A 19,245-nucleotide genomic window follows, 5' to 3' on the forward strand; every position below is an offset into this window, starting at 1 on the left:
GTAAACCAGTTTGAACTCACAAAATTTGCTTGATCAAGATCCCCTCAATCTAACATAGTCAGTTAATACATGTGATATTGATTTAGTGTAAGTTTAGCCTTAAGTTAAGTGGGGTACCGGAGGTTTTACTTTTACTCACTTCTGCACAATTTTGGAAAAGTGCGGTCTGCTATTTGGACTTGGACTATTGTGTGATGTCCGTCGTAAGCTGGAATGATAAAAAACGTCACAAATACAAATGGCGCTATATCCTTTCAAGAATTAAATTAAGGAGAGGAGGAAATGAAATAAATAAATTTTCTTATTCTAAAACTCACTAGCGACACCTACAATTAATTCTCAAATTTTGTGCAGAAGTAATTTATTTAATTTTATAAAAATTATTTCCTTATATTAACCGCTGATAAATTTCAATGATTGAATCCTTAATGAAATACCGAATAAAATATCTCAGAATCAATTTATTTGAAAAAAATGTAAAGCTACAAGCATTTAATGTTATACATGCCTTATAAAAAAAATACTTTCTAAAATAAATACTAAAAATATAAATATATAGCCAAATGTACTTCCATGTTTATGACGCATAATTGAGCCAGTGTTGCAAGATATAAGCAAGAATTATTCAAACTTTAAGCAACAAAACTATTTAAACGAATGGAAAATCTATTTTTTAATTAACTTGTAAAATATTAATTTCTTTCTCGAAGAAGAAATGTTTTGGTTACAATTACTAATTATTATTTTTTAATCCTTTCGTATTTTTATTGATGCCAAACATTCAAGTCGAATTAAAAGTACTTTGTTCTATTGTACAAAGTTGATTCTTGCTATATTTCTTAACTCTTGGGCCACTATATAACGTGATTATCTGCTGCCTTAATATAGAAGTTACATTTAGATGCAGAAAAAACAAAAATACTTAAAAAAATATATATATTAGCCTAACAAACTTTCTTTTCAATTGACATTTGTCAATTACAGTGACAGTTGTCGATATTTTGAGGTTATAACTTCTGGCAGTTCTGAAATCTAAGCACAAGTTCTATTTTGTTGTCGTCCGAGAATTTCTTCTGCAACTACATGTAATATAAAATTTATATCTATAACTAATGTTGTATGTTTAAGTTTGACAATAAAGCTATGTTCAAGTCAGTTGCGTTTCATTCGCGCCATTTTCTGCATTGCCTTCCTCGCTGCGGTTTCTTTGCATTCCGGACAACTGCGCAGAAATAAAAATACATATCTAAGTAGATATACTCACAGATCCACAGATATCTAACTGTGGTACTCAGTATTCTTCATTTATCTTGTAAAGAAGAGAGGTGACAAAGATACCTTTGTACCAATAAAATAATAATTAAAAAAAACAAAAAATCCCGCCTGCATGGATAACTACAATTAATAAAATCCTTCATTTTGATACCCCACTTAATATGCCTGGTAGATTTATTTTTATTTCCTCACATTATGGCTTCATTTTTTTTTTATATTTCACCTACCTAAGAACACTCGGGCTATTAGGACAAATCTAACGATACCTCAAATGTGAAAATCCATTCAACGGTTCTAGAGATACAAAGAATATTACATACATACAAGATACGCGCTAAACACATAACCCTCCTGGCAGTCGGGTAAAAAATGTGTTAGTAGGTATTAAGATCGTGTAATGTTAATCATCAGATTTAATGATAAGAATTAATCCAAATTATAGATCTATGAATATGAACTTGATGTCACCCGCAACAAATCGAAAAATGATCCCACGGGGTCAAAAAACCGGTATAAAAACTATCGTATGTGGGCTGTGTTCTAGGTGACAGTAGATCATCGACGGTATGTACCCGTAAGGGTCCATTAAAAATTCTCTCGAAGGTCAATTTCTAAAAATTTGTAACCTGAAGTGTACATTATTGATTGCAATAAACGATTTAATTTGTAAAAAATAAACCAAACTCACTTCGGAGTTCTACTCTTCCAGAAGGTTTTGGTTGGTTCCACATAAGACCGGAGCTGGTTGGTCTCCCAGGTGACGGACTGCATGCGCCACTCCGGGGACACGTAGGGAAGCTGCAGAGGTTCTATTGATACCTCCTGAAATACATGAATAATGAATAGAGTAGAGATTAAGGCAACAGTTTATATAGGTATGTAACGGCGTTCAATAAAAAATAAACCATTTTTTAATATGTTAACTCACTATGTTACATTTTCAAGACTAAGCCGTTTAATTGATAGTGATAGAATTTCGGTATGAGGCTTGTTTAAACCTCAAAAAAGAAAATAGGCCATTTTTCCCGATACTGACGGGCATGCAGTTGGAGCATAAAAAGCTAGTTAGTCATAATTCGTTTTTCTGATACTTTATAATCTGGTAAATTATGTGCAGTCCATTGGTGAGATTTTTCTTTTTTACTGCTCGATAAAAAAACAGGATGGCAACACGAGCAGACCACATCCAGAAAAATACGATTCCAATATTTTGTGATATTACTGTGACAGATATAAAAAAATATTCTAGACATAGTTACAAGATTCTAGTACAAGTATCAAGTAGTGTAGTACAGGGCTTACCGGTGAGGGCGTTCCGTATGAGTTTGTTAATGGGGCTTTAACGTTTGGTCTCTTGACTGATAGAGCGACAGCCTCCTCCAGTGCCACCATCTGCGTCGATTTGTAAATGTGGTCCATAAACTTCTGCCGCATTCTGTTATAAAGTAAAATGGCAGTATTTTAGTAGTATGCTATGTGAAAGGTAGGCTTTTCAGTGTGGCAGCAGCTAGATTCGCGTAGAGCACAGAATGGCTCTGGCTCAGGCAGTTGAAGGGGCCCGGGGTTTTCATAGTCGGCGAAAAATGATTTTGACTAAACTACTTAAGGGTAAATTTGCACTGGTGTTAAGTCAAACATTATAGGATTATTTTACGATATACTTTAAATATTACAAGTATTGTATATAAAATAAATTTACTTTACGCCAAAAACGTATTTCTGTAATGTAATGTTGTTTCAAAAATTTGTAGGAAGGTTTAACATACGGTTCTCCTACTGCATCTAAATGCAGAGCAGGGGTCATGACAACCTCTGGACGAGTTTGCTGAACGTGCAGTCTTAGCGTGTCCTCCGGTCGCTCCTGTAAACATATGATCAATAAAAATAAAACACATCTTTATCAACTGACGAAAAGGTGTGTGACCAAAAGAAAAGTATTCAACGCCACGACTCCTCGCCTACTTGGATCCCCTAAACATTGGTAGATTGTTGTTTTTCGGCGTCTTAAGCGAATGCTTACTAAGAAGAAAAAACGGCGCCCGTACTAAATACCACCGCGTGGCTTGGGCTTTCTTCACAATTATTCATGTCACATGCACAAAGACAAAAGCTTGTCCTACGAGGGGATTGAACCTGCGACACGTCGCGCTCAGTGAGTTTGGCTTGATGAACTCAACCACTAGGCTATCCGTGTCACTAGGCTATCGAAGTCTAACTTCAAGTCAAAATAATACAATTGAAGTTAATATCGCAGTCATTACATGCTTGTCCTGCATAATACGAGGGTTAGTTTTGACGATTTCCTTCGGCTTATGAAACATATCAAACGGTACACTCGGGTCCCGCAGAGGAAACAGAGCTTGTATGTCTTTAAGAGGCTCCGGCAAGGGTCTTGGCTTCACAGGCTTCGGCTTAAACACTGTCCTGATCACATTTGTGATTTCAAAACCTCTGTAGTCAGTACGGTAACTAGTCTTATGGTTGAACAGCATGGATGCACACTCAGGTGGCACCACAAGAGGTCGATGTGGCATTGTGGAAGTATGTAGAGTTAGTATCAAAAATAAATAGAAATTAAATTCTCTAAAATAAAGGTAGAGACCGCTCCAAAATATGTCACTTCATTTCTTCTTGAAGTTTAAGTTTTTGGTACCACAGAATATGCTGACCAGTCTAGCAAAAAGTTTTGTAATAGGACCCTATCGATGTCAATGTTACTCGAATGTTGAATTTAAAATTGGATAGTTATAAGTAGGACTTTGTTCAGCTGAGGACATCGTGGCTCAGATGCCGATTATGATTATGAAGCTAATATGCACCCTACGATGCCAAGGCCCCAAGGTCCTCTCGACAGAGGTTAACATAGAGTAGGTACCCAAGATGAATTCAGCCTTTTTTCTCTTCAGCCCTCTCACTTTGGGTTGTAACTTGCGCCGCCTCGTTTATTGTTTCGCACCAAACAACTTTCTCGATCATTTGTAAATCTATAAATATTTGTGCTGCTGTTACGCTTTCGGACACAGTCATACTAGATAGGGAAATAATAGAAACGAAAACAAGTAAAATAATTTATTAGACAAGGGCTAAAATAAAATAAACACTAAAATTAAATTATTAACAAACTCTCTGAATATCCATAAAACTATAGAAAAGTAAGGTTAAACTTCCATCTAAATTAAATTAATATAAAATAATAACTATGCATTATAATAACATTAATTATAAAAAGAACATAGGTTACAAACTATTCCTAAGTTTAAAAAAAACTTATGACGAGCAAAATCCATCCATGCGGAATTTTTGGTGACATATCCACTCGTACGGGTCTGGTTTTTCGTTCCACAAGTACTGCCGCTTTCCTTCGAAACTCCGAAAGCACAGATGGACTGGTGAATCAGTAAAAACATCGACGCAAAGAAACCCAACAGTGGTGCTGTGGTACATATATACTATAACTTCATTTCCTTTCACCATTGTCTTAGCAATAGTTAAGACATTATTTGCTCGTCTGCTGCTCACAAATGAGCTTCCTGTGAGCAAGCACTGCGGCTGTTTGTTCACATGGCACGCACCTAAAAAAAAGGAAGATTAAGTCAAGAAACTTTTGGAAGGCAGTGACGAGGTTTTATTAGTCTCGGTTTTGTAAACTCGCAAGAATATGGGTTGCCAAAAGTGGTGACAAAATCTTGTAATATTTTTTTTGTCCTTGTACTGTTACAATCGAAATCGCGTATGCTGAAGTTGTAACTAAAAATACGCATTCTTTTTAGAACCAAAACGGGAAGCCTCTTTTAAATAAAAACTACTGAGCCCAACTTGATGATTTTTGGGACTAAATGACAGCTATTTTGCGTTATACGAAAGAGATTAATCAAAATCGGTTCATGCAGTGCGAATAACAAGCAAAAAATAATTCAGACGCGTCGAGAACCTACTCCTTTTTCAAGTCAATTGATGCGTGAACTGCCAGGTTTTTAGAACCTTTCCAAGCAGGAGTTGCCATAGCTGACGTGAGAAATATCATATGGCTAGGAGGATCTGATGACATACAAACGCATTTCAACCAATTACCTTTCCAGTTCTCTCGATAGCCAGAACGTCCTGGTGGGTTGTGTGTACGTCCTGATCTGCTTCTTGTCCCAGCTGGCTGACGGCATGCGCCACTCCGGGGAAACATATGGAAGCTTCGACGACCTTATTGTTACCTGAAAGATATGTGCGAGGATGAATGATGAAGCTAAGTAACTAATTAGGTATTGTTTTCCTAATAAATTTAATTGTATTTAGACTTGGGATCGAAAAGCGAAAAAAATGTGGTCTTTTAGATATTTGATGGCAATATTATAAATCTGATTTGTAAAGTGACGTTTTATTAATATAGTATTAATATTTTACCCGCAATGGTATTGAAAGATCTCATGTCATAATCTAAGCTAAGTATTAAACAGTCACTTTATTTACAAGATGGGTCGATGATATAGTAAAGGTCTCGGGTCGAGTCCGGATGATGCTGGCACAGAACCGTAGAAATTGGCACGAGAAAGGGGAGCCCAAGACCTAGCAGAGAGAGATGATGATGATGATAATGTTGTTTACAAAAAATGGAAAGTGGTTTTTCGTGTGGTAGACAGCGTCTTTCTCCCTCAACCAAAGCTATAGTTTAAATATTAGTGACTGACCGGTCTCGCCGGCGCGTACTTGTCCACCAAGGGAGCCCTTAATTTCTTCTCCTTGTGAATTAATTCAACTGCTTCGTCTAATGCTTTCCTCACGGTCGACTTGTAAACGAAGTCCACTATAGTTTGTCGAGTCCTGTATACAAGTTAATGGAAATCTGTTTACTGCATGCGGTGGCCGGGGTTCATGTAATGGTGATATGACTTCTTATTTTTTTATTTATGACTAGCTGTTGCCCCCGACTTCGTCCGCGTGGTTAGAAGATTTTTGCCACATTTTCCATTGTATCTTCGCTCCTTTTAATTGCAGCGTGATTTTATATAGCCTAAAACCTTCCTCGATGAATGGTCTATTGAACACAAAAATAATTTTTCAATTTGAACCACCATTCAACCATTTGAAACCATTTTTTCTCGACTCTATTCCATATGTCCTTTTGTTGGTTCAGGCTCATCAGCAAGCGTTGTCATGCCGTAATGCCTCGTTAACTTTTAACTTTAAACTTTGCACTACATGGCATGATATGGCTACTTACGGTTCCTCCACTTGGTCCATGGATAGAGCAGGGGCCATGACAACCTTTGGACGAGTCTTTTGTACTTCTAGTCGCATGTCGTCTACCGGTTTCTCCTGTGACAGGAACGGAATATTTCGGAAATGGAAGTTACAGAGATATAAGCATATGTTAATATGTGCATAATTCAACATACAAAACAAGCTATGTTTAAGAGATATAATTGTGTTTTTGAACTGCAGTTCTTATTTTTCAGAGTTATGTCAGTTCCAAATTGTGAATAATTTACACGACTGCCCGAAAAAGGACACTACCATTACTATATAAAATCGGCTGTCATTGCATCGACTCCTGTTGGGTTATAAACTAGTGTATCTTTTGACTTTTCAGTATTTTGGTAAACTTTACTTAACATTCAGTGTTTTTTTTTTATAAAAATCGGTTTATATATAAATAAGTTATTTTAGATCCCTAATAAAGATTTTTTTTAAAGATCCCAGAGTCATTTTACACGCCAACGAATTCGCTGGCCCAGCTAATAATGAATAAAGATGAAATAGACATTCTCCACTTACGTATCGTTTCTGCATAACCAAGGGCGTGGTTCTGATGATGGGGGTCGGCTGATGGAACAAATTAAAAGGTACGTGAGGGTCCCGCAGTGGGAACAGAGCCTGGATGTCCTTCAAAGGTATTGGTTCATTCCTGGGCTTCTTAACCTTGGGAATGAAAATTGTTTTGACTGAACTCTCCAGTTTTCCATCTCTGAAGTCAGTTCGATATGTCGTCTCATAGTTGAATAGCATTTTCTCCGGCATGATGGCGGATTTAGTTAAAAATTAATATAAATTAAAATCCTCTGAAAATAAAGGTAGACTGCTCCGCTCAAAAACGTGACACTAATGACGGCTTCATTGTATAGAGAAGTTTTGATTTTTTTTTTTCAAAAATAATATTATGATTATTTTTTAGCACACAGTACAGAAACAAAAAAAAAACTTTTTATTTGTATTAAATAAAAAGAAATTTTAAAGTAATTTTATACTGCAGTAAAAACATAGACCTTATATCATGGTGTATTTCACAAACATTCAAATCTATCAAATGCACAAAGTCAGCCAGACCGATATTCACGGGGATCGAACCCGCGACACATTCGCGCTCAGTAGGTTTGTCGTGTTGACCAATCCTCTCGGCTATCTGTGCAACTAATATACGTCTGAGGTTAAAATGAACAATAAAGAGTTTCGTTTTAGTTTAAATACTTTATTAAACATCTATGAACAAATAAAAATAAAACTAAAAGCTAAAACGAATCATTAACAAACTGACATTATAATCAATATCCATAAAACTATATAAAAATAATGTTGGACTTCCCTCTAAATTAAAATAATTAACAAATTATTAAATAATTTAAACTCTATGCATTATAAACATACAATAAAAGTAATGAAAACGCATAATTAAATTAATCCTACTATTCTTTTAAAAATAAATTAACATAAAATGAATCTATGCCACGTTTCTCTTTTTAAAAGGCAGAGCTGTGTTTTTTTCGTCTTGAAACTTGTGAGAGCAACAAAAGGCAATAATTAAAATCAGATTATTAAACAGCATAGAATTTTTTTTTCATCTTAGTTACAACAATAAAGTACATTAAATTCTTTCGTAAAGATATTGCCTTCTAATTTCATACTCTACATAGATCTTTATTACCATAGATTGCTATCTTTGGGTTAATAAGGAAGAAACGCTAGGCATGAATTACCGCGTCCTCTTTTCAAGCTCCCTCTGACAAATACGTTTCCTGTGCGCCATTATTTTGGCTGTGTCTATGCAAGGTCTGCACCTGTTATCAAAAATAATGTATTGGTACAAGTTTGCGCGGCTACATATATTATATCTGCTAAGAATGCCTTCGCCGTCTTACAAAATATATATTTGCTACAAACGTCAAGTTCAGAACATTCAAATTCTGAGTTCAGTATGCTACGAATAACAATCAAGTCCAAATTGCTCTACATGTCATGTGCGCTACGAATATCGATCTCAATTGCTACGAATGCTAGAATGCTAAGAACATTATGCTTGCTACGAGTGTCAAGTCTTATATGAAGGCATGTGTGCTAGAAATACTAAGTCTCTATCACTGCAAAAGGCAAGTGTGCTGCGAATATCAAGTGTACTATGAAGAAAGAGGAAGAGGCATTTGCCAAGGAGTGGGATATTTAATGTTTTTTTTAAATAAATTTAAATTAAACAATGCATGAATCTAGGTGTCTTTGTATGTGTTATTTGAATGTTTGTACGAGAATCCTTTTAAAAAAATAACCATGATCTCCAAAATATCGACACACTTACAAGCGAAAGACTAGTATTCATTATAAATAATAGACACTTACTCTGGGGATCCTCTAGCAAGCCAGAACTCCTTTGTGGGATCGCAGTAGGTCCTCAGCTGGCGCTTGTCCCAGGACACTGTCTCCATGCGCCACTCCGGAGACACGTACGGTGGGTTCAGTTTGGGCAGGGTTATCTGGAGGTTGGGCAAAAACTGTTCATACTCTTAATAGAAGTAATGTATTTAGAGCTCTACTGAATGTTGTTTCGGACTTATGTACTTTTCATATAAAGATTGATATGATGTGATTAATTGTTGTTTGGATCAACATGGACGTCCGAATGAGGAACCTCGCTTAGTTAGTTGAACGCAATAATCACAGAAACTACTACTTCGAATTGAAACATGTTTTCGAGTTGTATATTTTTTCTCCCTTATACAAGAAAACTGCCACATAATATCATGCAATACAAGAAGTAAAACGAAAGTGGGTTAGACTGCGTGGCTGAGCTATCATAAAACTTTGGAATAGTTGATAATCACTTTCAGCAAGGCAAGTACTAGTGAAAAATTCATAGCTACCGGGTTGGAAGGAGAAGGATGTCCTAAAAACGGCGCTTTTATTTTATCGCAGCTCGCGGCTGCCTCCCTGGTGGCTCTCGTGATGGTGCTGGTGTACATCTCGTTGCAGAGGATCTCCCGCGCGCGAGGGTTCTCGATATCATCCATGCTGACTGCTGGAGTCATCACAAGACGGGGTCTGGTCTTGATAGCATTCTCCTTACCCGCGTCTTCAGTTTTCTTCTGTATTTTAGAAACATCGTAGAAGTTATTACTGAAAAGTTGGCGGCTGTGACTCGAATGTTTGCGAAACCCCCGCGACACAAGGGATAAATTACGTAAAGGAGATGTCTTTTAAAGAATAATATTATATTAGGGATATCGTGTGATATTTCGTTTTAACATAGCACATACTCGCAAATTATGAAAGTTATAAATGTAAACTCAATTTCTTGGTTACCGAAGAAGAAAAAACAATCTATAGTTGATTCCTCAGAAAAGTCTTTGCTTGGTGCTTAAACTGCGTATTTTTGCTGGTTACTTGCTTAAGGTAACCAAATAGCTTAACACTTACTTGGTCGCTAGGTGTTGTGCTCCTTTTTTCACAATTAAATTTCAAATTGGCCCATTATCCGAAGCGTGGTTTACGGATGCGGTGAATCGATCCATTCCAATCCATAAAATAGAATTCTCCTGGAACGTTCCTAGGCAACTTGGTGCGACGAGAATTTCTGCCCAATAGTTTGTTACTCCCGTGTACTTCAGGGTACTTGAGCAGTAACGTAACTGGGGTTTAATAACAAGACCTCAAATACTTACAGCAATCAGTTGTGGTTCCCTAGGGTCTGTATCGATGATGGGGCGCGGTTTGTGTAGCAAGTTAAACGGTATCGCCTGATCCTTCCAGCTAGACAGTGTGTGGACGTCTTTGAGGGGCGGAGGCCTAGCGGTCAGACACGTCGGCTTCTCCTTATACACAGTGAAGACCGGAGGCTTTAGTTCAAAGCCGTGGTAGTCGTTTCTGTAAGTCGTTCCTCGGTCGAAGAGCATGCGCTCCATCCTTGCTATTCGGACCGACGACATTTTTAACTGTTTATAACTTTGTATACTAGATTATTATTAGATTCCTGATAAAATTGTATTTGTCGGTCGCTACGTTTGTAAGACTTTGATGCTGTCAATATGACAAGTTATTTGTCCGGTTTTTCTTTTTTAGTTGTCACTAAAGTGCTGAGCAATGATTAAGTTTACAGTCATTAACAACAAAAGGAAATTATAATAATTTGTGTTAACTATTTTAAATAAAGAAAATAAAAAATAATGTGTACGAAAAATGTAATTTCGACCTGCCGCTGCACGATCACATTGACAAAATGTAATTTAATCTATGTGGCAACGTAGTAAATACACTAGGTTTATAAAATGTAAAAAGGTAGAAAAAAGAAAACAAATAAAAAATATCATAATTTAAATAATTTATTTTTAAAATTCATCAATAATTTACACCAGGTAATTAACATTTGAAACTAATAGAAAACCACAAAATAAAACATTTAATTTATTATCACATAATGAAACATGGACAATTGTGGAATATTATGAGTAACTGTTGTATGGACCCCTTGACACCCGAGAAATAAATAAATATTGTAATATTATTAATTACTGAATAATTAATTGATAGGACTAACTTATCTTACGTACCAAAATGTGGCTATCACATAAACATATACATACATATTATAGATAAATTACACCCAGAATACAGAATAAATGATACACAAACATTTGTCCTGGGTGGGAATCGAACCCACGACATCCGGTGTACCACTAACCACTGGACCAGCAGGCCTGTTTGTGAAATATTTTTCAGCCCCTTCCAATAACTGTTAACTTTCTTGGTAAAAATACGTAAGATAAGTTAGTCCTGAATATCGAAGGCTGTATTATTGTTTAAAAACAATCATTTTATAAGTTCCGATAGCACTTTCTCTTTCACACAACAACCAATGAAAGTTTCAAAACTCTATAATACAGTCCCTGTATCATTCAAAAATAGTTTCTATTAAATACTTTTTTAGGAAAGAGAAATTAGTCTATTAATATTATACGATCGTTCCGAATTGGTTTAGCTGTTTATTAACAAAATAAGCCAGCGTATAGCTAACGTTTTAAACTACATTTTACTACTTCGAGATCAAAATCACGTAATACAAAAATATTAAGTAGACTTTTTTATAAACATTTCTTAATTTAAGCCAAAATATATTTTGTAAATTAAGCATTGATTGATTTATTTTTATTACTAATTCATTGTTTCGTAATTGGGTAGTTTAAAACTGTAGATTAACTATATAACATAGTTATTGACTAAGCCTCTTTTAACAATGAAGTGGAAAGTATTTAAAATTTATTCCCGACAAATTAATTAAAGATTGTATTAAAAATGCAAGTTTTTAGAATTGTAATTGAAAAATATTTTGAATAATTTTAATAACCAAAGCCAGACTATTGCGAGCTCTTAAGCAGAACTATTGCCGTTATCGAAGCGAGAGAAAAAACACCGCAACGTTAACGGTGTCTCGCTCGTACAACGGCAAGTCCTTCTTTACGAGCTCGTAGTTAATAAACATTAATAACTATTTTGCTACAAGATTCTATCAAATTGGTTCGGTCGGTAAAACAGGATAGCGATGTCGGTAAATCAACTACATGATACGTCAAGAGTTTATTTCCTAGTCTATTACAGACAGCAGCATAATAGTGGTAGCGCAATTTTATACTTTATATTTAAGACGATAAGGTTGATTTTCTATTGACATTATGTTCCAAATGATGCGCTGTTGACTGTATATAGAAATTACATATTTCTTTCGACCTACTCAAATATTCAGAAGTATTAAGTATGTAATTTTTTTAAATTCCTGTTACTAAGAAACTAGTTTTAAAACTTACTAATTATAATCACAAATATCAGTTATCGTACGATATTGGCTAATGTATTATTAAAGGGGTATAACACTACACCGATTCAGGGTCTCATATTCTTGTCAAAAGTTTAAATTATTTTTTTACAAAGGCCCCCGCAGTAATGATTTCAATACTTGTGTCGCGAGGCATTTTGCGGGAAAGCAATCGTGGATCTCAAAAATGCTCGTCCTATGCGGTGATCGAACCCGCGACAAGACGTGCTCAGTGGTTTTGGCGTGATGACTTCAACCACTCGGCTATCCGTGCAGACTAATTAAACAGTTTTAAGAATAACATAAAAACAAGATACCCTTAACAGAGCCTCCGGGTGGCCGTTATAATGCAATGTCTACACCGTAGAGTAGAGTGAATACTTACTAGGAACTTGACACATTTTTGTAAGTGTATAATTCCGTATTTGCAGCTTGTTAAAAGAAAACTAAAAAGTTATTTTTTTCTATTCCTCTATCTTTACATTTTTTTTTTGCAGAATAAAAAGAAACTTATGTCTTGCCAAGCCCAGAATATCGGGCCATAATTCAGTATAGTGTTGCCACCTTTAATAAATGTATAGATTACTACGGAATTCGATCACAATGCAGCAAAATACCTAACAGCCTACCCCAGTAATGAGAAGGCGTGACTATTATATTATAATAAAATAGTTTACTGTACATTTATATTTATTATTTTCGACATATTTTAATAACCTTTATTTTTTCACTTATATTGAGACTATTATTTTGTTTTCTTACTTACTAATTTATATTTTACTTAAAAACAAATATCGGTATTGATAAAATGTACAGTCAGTAAAGAAATTTGAACGTAATATAATATAATAAGCTGATCTTGATTTGGAATTGAATTTAAGTGTTTTTTTATTTGTCCGAATTCAAATTTCCGTTCTGACGGTACAATATTGAAAAAAAAAAATTATTTTTCCATCTTTTACTTACTCCACTGATAATTAATGAATCTATAAACTTTTACTTCGAAGTAATACGGTAATTAAAATATGTCAAAAATAACTCCATACAGTAGCTACACTATTGTTCTAGTCAAACCACCATTCAGGTACAACGTTCCATACAAAAGGAAGGAAGATAATAAATTAACAACTACATCGGAAGATTATAATAAGTGCGAAAATGAACTTAAAGAAAAACGCGAAAATTCGAATAAAATATTTATGAAAAAAAAAACAATTTACTACCTACCTACTTAACAATAAAAAGCACACTTTCAGTCTATGCCCCGCAAAGACTACGTTTATTTACATATCATAATTTTCAATATTTTCGTTTGCAACACTATTTTTTATTTATGGTAATTCATTTAATTTCAAAGAATATTTGAAGATTGTCACATTGTCCGGATAATGCTTTGATTGGGCAATATGATTATTAGACTACATATTTATCCCTAAATCTATTAAAAATGTACAAACGATAAGGTAGCTATTATTGCAATAGGTATACATTAAACACAGCAAGTCTTCATTTAAAATTCATTATCATAAATAAATAAATACCCGGTTTGTAGCCATCCGCCATTTTAAATCTGACCTCGTTCATTTTCTAATATATTATTAAATACGTGTCCATGCTCCTCACAAACCAACAGACCGGGTATTACGTATTATTAAAATACTATCACTTAAATAAATAGGATACAGATAAATACATTTTGACACCTTAAAATTGACAGGAAAATTGGCGCCAACTTTGACGTTCCAAAATGGCCGTCTATGCTACAAAATAGAAGTGTAGTAACAAGACGAGAAGGCATTGTATAAATAGTTGAACAGCCAAGGATACAAAATTTGCTAGATTTTTGCGTTTACCATACTTGTTAGTATGTTTTTGTCAATCTGGGACCTTGATTTCGGCCCAGATGGGGCAGTACGGGGAGGCGGGCCCGCCCCAGGACCAGCCGCGGGGGATGGCGAGGTGGCTGAGGCCAGTCTTGATGGCGCCGGCCTGGCCGTTGAAGTTGGTCTTGTCTGGCGAGTCCAGGCACAGGATGCCGCTGTGACCTGACGCTGAACCGTCCACCGTGGTAACTATCTCCTCGTTGAGTAACGATTGACAGGCTTTCATCGCTGGAAAAAGGAAATAAAGTGTTTGTAGTAATAATGTTTGACAATGTCACAAAGGCTGTATAATAGATAATTGAATACAGAATTATCGATCAACGCTTTTTATTCCATTACTTTAAAAATTACAGACTCAGAACACAAAAATGACTTAGTATTATTGAATCTCTAAAACGGTCAACTTACAAAAACAGTTCGCACGCTGCTTAAATTAGAAACAAAGTTGCCAATAGGTATTAAAAAAAAAATCCCCAGCCAAATATTTTATGTATTTATAGCTACCTAATACATCCGATAAATTCGTGATAAAGTAAAATAATCACTTTAGTGAACCTAGTTTGAACGATAGTGCGTATACAGCGTGTTACAAAGTTGCATAATTATCATTATTATCTATATCTGTTTTTTTATCGCTTGTATCGATATTTGCTGCCTAAGATTATTGTTGGTAGGCGGATAGATTAGTCGTATTATTCTTAAGCCAAGATTTAAATTTTAGGAACGATTATGTTATATCTACTTGAGATTTACATACACTGATTGGGTTAGGCACGTGTGTATATAAAAGTTTTACGCTATTTTCTTTAGTACGTTTGTAAAGTATTCATTTATAAAGAAAGATTTTTTTTTGTTTTTTTTTTTTTCTAAAGAACGATATTGTTGCTGAATCTGAGTTCTTCACAAACATTTCGCATGAACATCAAAAACCATAATTAATGGAGTGTTGACTTCTCATTGTGATTTTAATTTCAAATAATCCAAGTCTGGACTATTTCTCTACAACAATAAACCGTACAAAAAAAAGTCTTAGAGTTCCAAGCACAGAAAATAAAAAAAAACAACCTGTCAAACCTGTCCTTCCTTTTCGTGGTACAGATAAGGATTTAGTTTAAGAGATTTATGACGTCATCGTACAGTACACTGTACAGTCTACAGAGAAATGCTTGTCACATGAACGCAAGTGTCGCTACAGCAACGTCCTTGGCCAACGCGCATTAATATTTAATCCAGTGTAAATTGTCCGCGGTGACATTCATGTAATACGCACTGAAATTAAGTCTTAATACTGCATGGATTTTGGCTAGATTCCATTTTTTACTGGAAGTGGAAACTGTACTTTAATATTCATTAATGTCAGAGATTAAAATGTATTTCGATGTATGGTGTCATGGAGTTTGATGTATTTTTTAATCTGTTTTGATTTCTGGGTAAATTGTTGTGTCTCAAATTGAGACTTTTGATCTTGAAAGCGTTTTATCTTTATCCAATTTTACTATTGAGATAAAGTAATAAATAGATGTCGTTACTATCTAACCGACTAGCTAAACAGATCTTTTTTTTTATCCTCTCATTATTCCAATTTCACATCTCATTCTCATTCTCTCTTATTTATTTCTGAAAAATCTCAATTTTTCAAATTAAAACTTTGGTCTAAAACCACTTGTATTATGTTAACGCGCAACATGTATATCATTACACATTTCATCACGATTTCTCTTTACCTATGGCCTCCGCAAAAAGACAAAAAACAACTCTACAATAACATAAACTTTATAAAAACAAGTCAAGTACAACAATACGAAGGTCTTATGATTATTTAGGATACAGATAACTTCAAGGCGACAATCGAGATAGGAATTGACGAACGAAGGTGTACTCGATAGCATGCGACGCTTCGACAGTTATTTTTGTCGAATATCGATTGAAGTTAAATGTGCTGCATATGGTTTATGTAATCTTAGAGAGTGGTATCTAAGTGTGTGTGTACAAGGTATATCTTGGTCTAAGTACTAGGAGGGGTTGTATGTTTTGTAAACGATGTATAGTATAGTTAGGATGCTTTTCAAAATTGTTCATCAGAATTCTTGTTTTTTTTTACGGGAAATCGTTTAAGTCCTAGCTACCGCATTAGGTTAAGTAACCTGTAATGGTAGATTAGTGTGATTATTAAATAAATAAATAAATTAATGAAACCGCTGTTTTAACAACAAAACATACAATCGACTTCAAATTAAAAACGACTGAGTCAAACTTGGTAAAATTTTAAATTAAAAATCAACAAAATCAGTTCATCCAATTCGAAGGTCTGAGTTATGTATCAGGAAAAAAAATCCTAATACTGAAGAATTGACAACTTCCTCCTTTTAAAAGCCCATTAGTTCTTTTAAATTCAGTCTCATATAGCTAATACTCATACCAAACACGACTAAAATATGCATCCAATGCTCTTTTCTGCGCCTTCACAAAGCTGGATTACAGTAAGACCTATTAATAAAGAATCTATACTCACATTGGACATTGCTTATACTTCTAAACTCTCCAATAAACACGAGCTCCAGATTGCTGGCGTCGGCTAACTCCGTGATCCTCCTCAAAGCAGTGACGTCATCAGCGTGCAGCGTATCCTTCACGTGCACGTTCACAATGATGATCGGTCGACTGCAGAGCAGGAATGCTGGAAAGAACAAATAATTTGTTAGGTATTTTAAAGGTAAAGGTCTTGTTACGGTAGACTGTTAGGGATTCACAGTAGGCCCCCGGGAGTTGGTACGAAGGCGGTTTTAGCCGCCACAAAAGTCTCACAAAAAAATGCTTATACTCAAGGGTATTGCGGTGGAATTGAGAAGAAGACTGCGATAGGTGTGATTTGTTGATTAGGAAAGTGAAAGTAATGCAGAGATTCCTGAAGGAATATTTCTTTTTGAAACCTCCAGCAAAAAAGGTTGTGTGGGACTGATCTCTGGCTTCTAAATAGGCTATTTGTGGAACGCACCCAAAGAAAAATATATTTTAGTTCGGATTTAAAGGAAAATTTAATTCTGCCGAATCTTTTGAATCTGTACGAAAAACACTTATTACTAAGGTGAATTTGTAACAGAAATGTAGACAACAAGAGACAAGAAAGGTTTTATTTTGAGGCTTTTCTTCACAGCAACTACAACGTGTAGCGATAAATTGTAGTACAATAAGATGTAGCCAAACAAAAGCATTAGATGTTCAGATAAAAATCTGGAAATAATGAGATTTTTCGTCTGGGCGATGACATTCACTTAGGAACTAATCTTAAACAAGCAGAAAATTGAGAATACAAGTTCAAGGCACTTTGTCTGCCATAAATAGTGTTGATTGGATCATTGTCTCGATATTTAACATGTAAAAAACTAATATACGCGTAGTTACGACTGTACGGATAGCAGAGTGGTGTACGGCACCACGTCAAACCCGCGTAGGACAAGCATTTTTGTGACCAACCTAAGCTTGTTCTGAGGCTGGGTGTCTTATGGATGTGACTCGAATGTTTGTGAAACATCCAGCGATACGAGGCGATATCAAAATCTAAATTGCAGAATTTTCCTAACTCTTATATAGCGGCCTGCAATAGACGTCAAGTGAGTATTAAACGATCAAACCGCGTACGACAGCTTTAGATAAGATCTATGACACATTGATGACTTGTTCACAGCTGTTACAGTTCCTTTGTCTGCGCATTAATTATTTACCTACATTATAAACAATTATCCATGGCCTTTGTACAGGAGGTAATGTGAGTCTCCGATACTTGAAGACTTTGTTCTCCAAAGCCGCGAGTGTATGGTGTATGGTGTAATTGCGTTTTGTTGCGGGGACATTTCTTGTAAAATCAGTGTTGGTAATCTTATGTTATTGACTGTACGACCTCTGTGCGAATGTAGTTTGGTATTACGATAGTCGTTTGGAGTTTAAAATCGTTATATATAAGAGTTTCGTGTAACTGAATCAAAAAACTCAAAAGCCTCAAAAAATAACCATTCTTAGAGGATAGCTACTTAATAGTATGTTTCTTCTGGTTATTTGATACCACCAATCCTTGCTTTAATACTATAATATTATGATGGCCTACAATGATTACTAAAAGCCTTTTAGTACAAAAACTAACCGTTTATAATAGTTTATTTTGCGTTTACATTCTACCATACTATGTTGACAGTAGTTTCCCATCCACCCTAGGGCGTGTTAATGACAATCACTTTGTTAATTAATTCTATTTTCATAACTGGTTATTTTCCTACACTTATATTTTTCGCTATTTTTTTTAGTATTATATCTAGGTAACAGGTGCGTTGATATATGATATATCAAATACTATATAAATTAGTTGTAGGTGTTTCGATATAATACTAGTTGTAGAAACAGAATTACTGTGATTAAATAATAGTTTAGATAATTTTTAACTAAACTCATAAGTTATTGATAAGGTACAGCTGCGTTATCAATATTAACCTATTTTTTTCTAATCTCTCTACTGTCCTTGGGTTATAAGCGTTGACTGCGTCAAACGTATAGCAAACCAGAAATCCCTCACCTGAAAAAGACATGACAATGTCGTGAGTTCGATTCCCACCCAGGAAAAATTATTGTGTTAAGAGCACGATCATTTATTCTGTGTCTGGGTGTAATTTATGTGTGTATGTATGTATTTAGAAATACATAGATTAAGTAAGTTTATCAGTAGTCTAGTACTCATAATACAAGCTTTGCTTAGTTAGAGATAGATGGCTTTGTGTGAAAGTTGTGGAATAATACCCATGAATATGGAATTCCACAAAGAGAAATCCCTGCTACCTAAAGAACCTTTTCACAATGAATATAGGGCATGCTAGCCCTTTCAATAATAAAACAACAGTAAACCGTCATTATGAATATAATATCATTCACTTGTCATGCGTGCCTATCCGTTTCACCGCCACCGTTCACCGACACCGAACGCCGACAAATATGGCGGTTCGCCGACAACTTCACCGAATTCGGCGTACGGAACTGACCTCT

General features: G+C 35.1%; 2 protein-coding genes and 1 pseudogene across 5 annotated transcripts; all 3 read right to left on the reverse strand.

Annotated features, from left to right (window-relative positions):
* Positions 1-1,045: 1,045 nt before the first annotated feature.
* On the reverse strand, positions 1,046-4,003 carry LOC113506915. Its single transcript, XM_026889764.1, has 5 exons — positions 3,537-4,003; positions 3,042-3,136; positions 2,578-2,710; positions 1,964-2,097; positions 1,046-1,222 (listed from the first exon to the last, which is right to left on the reverse strand). Exons 1-5 carry the CDS (start codon positions 3,807-3,809, stop codon positions 1,153-1,155), a joined length of 705 nt encoding a protein of 234 aa, XP_026745565.1. The 5' UTR covers positions 3,810-4,003; the 3' UTR covers positions 1,046-1,152.
* A 326-nt stretch (positions 4,004-4,329) lies between these two features.
* LOC113506903 lies at positions 4,330-13,041 on the reverse strand. 4 transcript variants are annotated; one of them, XM_026889745.1, is made up of 6 exons: positions 8,238-8,305; positions 7,042-7,325; positions 6,488-6,582; positions 5,955-6,087; positions 5,347-5,480; positions 4,330-4,847 (listed from the first exon to the last, which is right to left on the reverse strand). In XM_026889745.1, exons 2-6 carry the CDS (start codon positions 7,282-7,284, stop codon positions 4,772-4,774), a joined length of 681 nt encoding a protein of 226 aa, XP_026745546.1. In that variant the 5' UTR covers positions 7,285-7,325; positions 8,238-8,305; the 3' UTR covers positions 4,330-4,771. The 4 variants fall into 4 exon arrangements, with proteins under 4 accessions (XP_026745546.1, XP_026745543.1, XP_026745544.1 ...); XM_026889742.1 differs by lacking the exons at positions 4,330-4,847; positions 5,347-5,480; positions 5,955-6,087 and adding exons at positions 8,872-9,005; positions 9,393-9,614; positions 10,191-13,041 and having other exon boundaries at positions 6,494-6,582; positions 7,042-7,089; positions 8,238-8,318; XM_026889743.1 differs by lacking the exons at positions 4,330-4,847; positions 5,347-5,480; positions 5,955-6,087; positions 6,488-6,582 and adding exons at positions 8,872-9,005; positions 9,393-9,614; positions 10,191-13,041 and having other exon boundaries at positions 7,070-7,185; positions 8,238-8,318.
* A 476-nt stretch (positions 13,042-13,517) lies between these two features.
* The window catches only part of LOC113506905, a 36,253-nt pseudogene continuing 30,525 nt past the window's right edge, over positions 13,518-19,245 (reverse strand).

The sequence above is a fragment of the Trichoplusia ni genome, unplaced genomic scaffold (assembly GCF_003590095.1).
Source record: "Trichoplusia ni isolate ovarian cell line Hi5 unplaced genomic scaffold, tn1 tig00000119, whole genome shotgun sequence".
NCBI classification, from domain to species: Eukaryota; Metazoa; Arthropoda; class Insecta; order Lepidoptera; family Noctuidae; genus Trichoplusia; species Trichoplusia ni.

Coding starts and splice junctions, on each gene's coding strand:
- LOC113506915 (XM_026889764.1), bottom strand. CDS start 3,809: ATGCCACATCGACCTCTTGTGGTGCCACCTGAGTGTGCATCCATGCTG. Junction 3,137..3,536: donor GTATTATGCAGGACAAGCAT/GTAATGACTGCG, acceptor ATATGTTTACAG/GAGCGACCGGAGGACACGCT. Junction 2,711..3,041: donor TTAGATGCAGTAGGAGAACC/GTATGTTAAACC, acceptor ACTTTATAACAG/AATGCGGCAGAAGTTTATGG.
- LOC113506903 (XM_026889742.1), bottom strand. CDS start 10,454: ATGTCGTCGGTCCGAATAGCAAGGATGGAGCGCATGCTCTTCGACCGA. Junction 9,006..9,392: donor ATCCTTCTCCTTCCAACCCG/GTAGCTATGAAT, acceptor CCCAACCTCCAG/ATAACCCTGCCCAAACTGAA. Junction 8,319..8,871: donor CTTGCTAGAGGATCCCCAGA/GTAAGTGTCTAT, acceptor TTTTGATAACAG/GTGCAGACCTTGCATAGACA.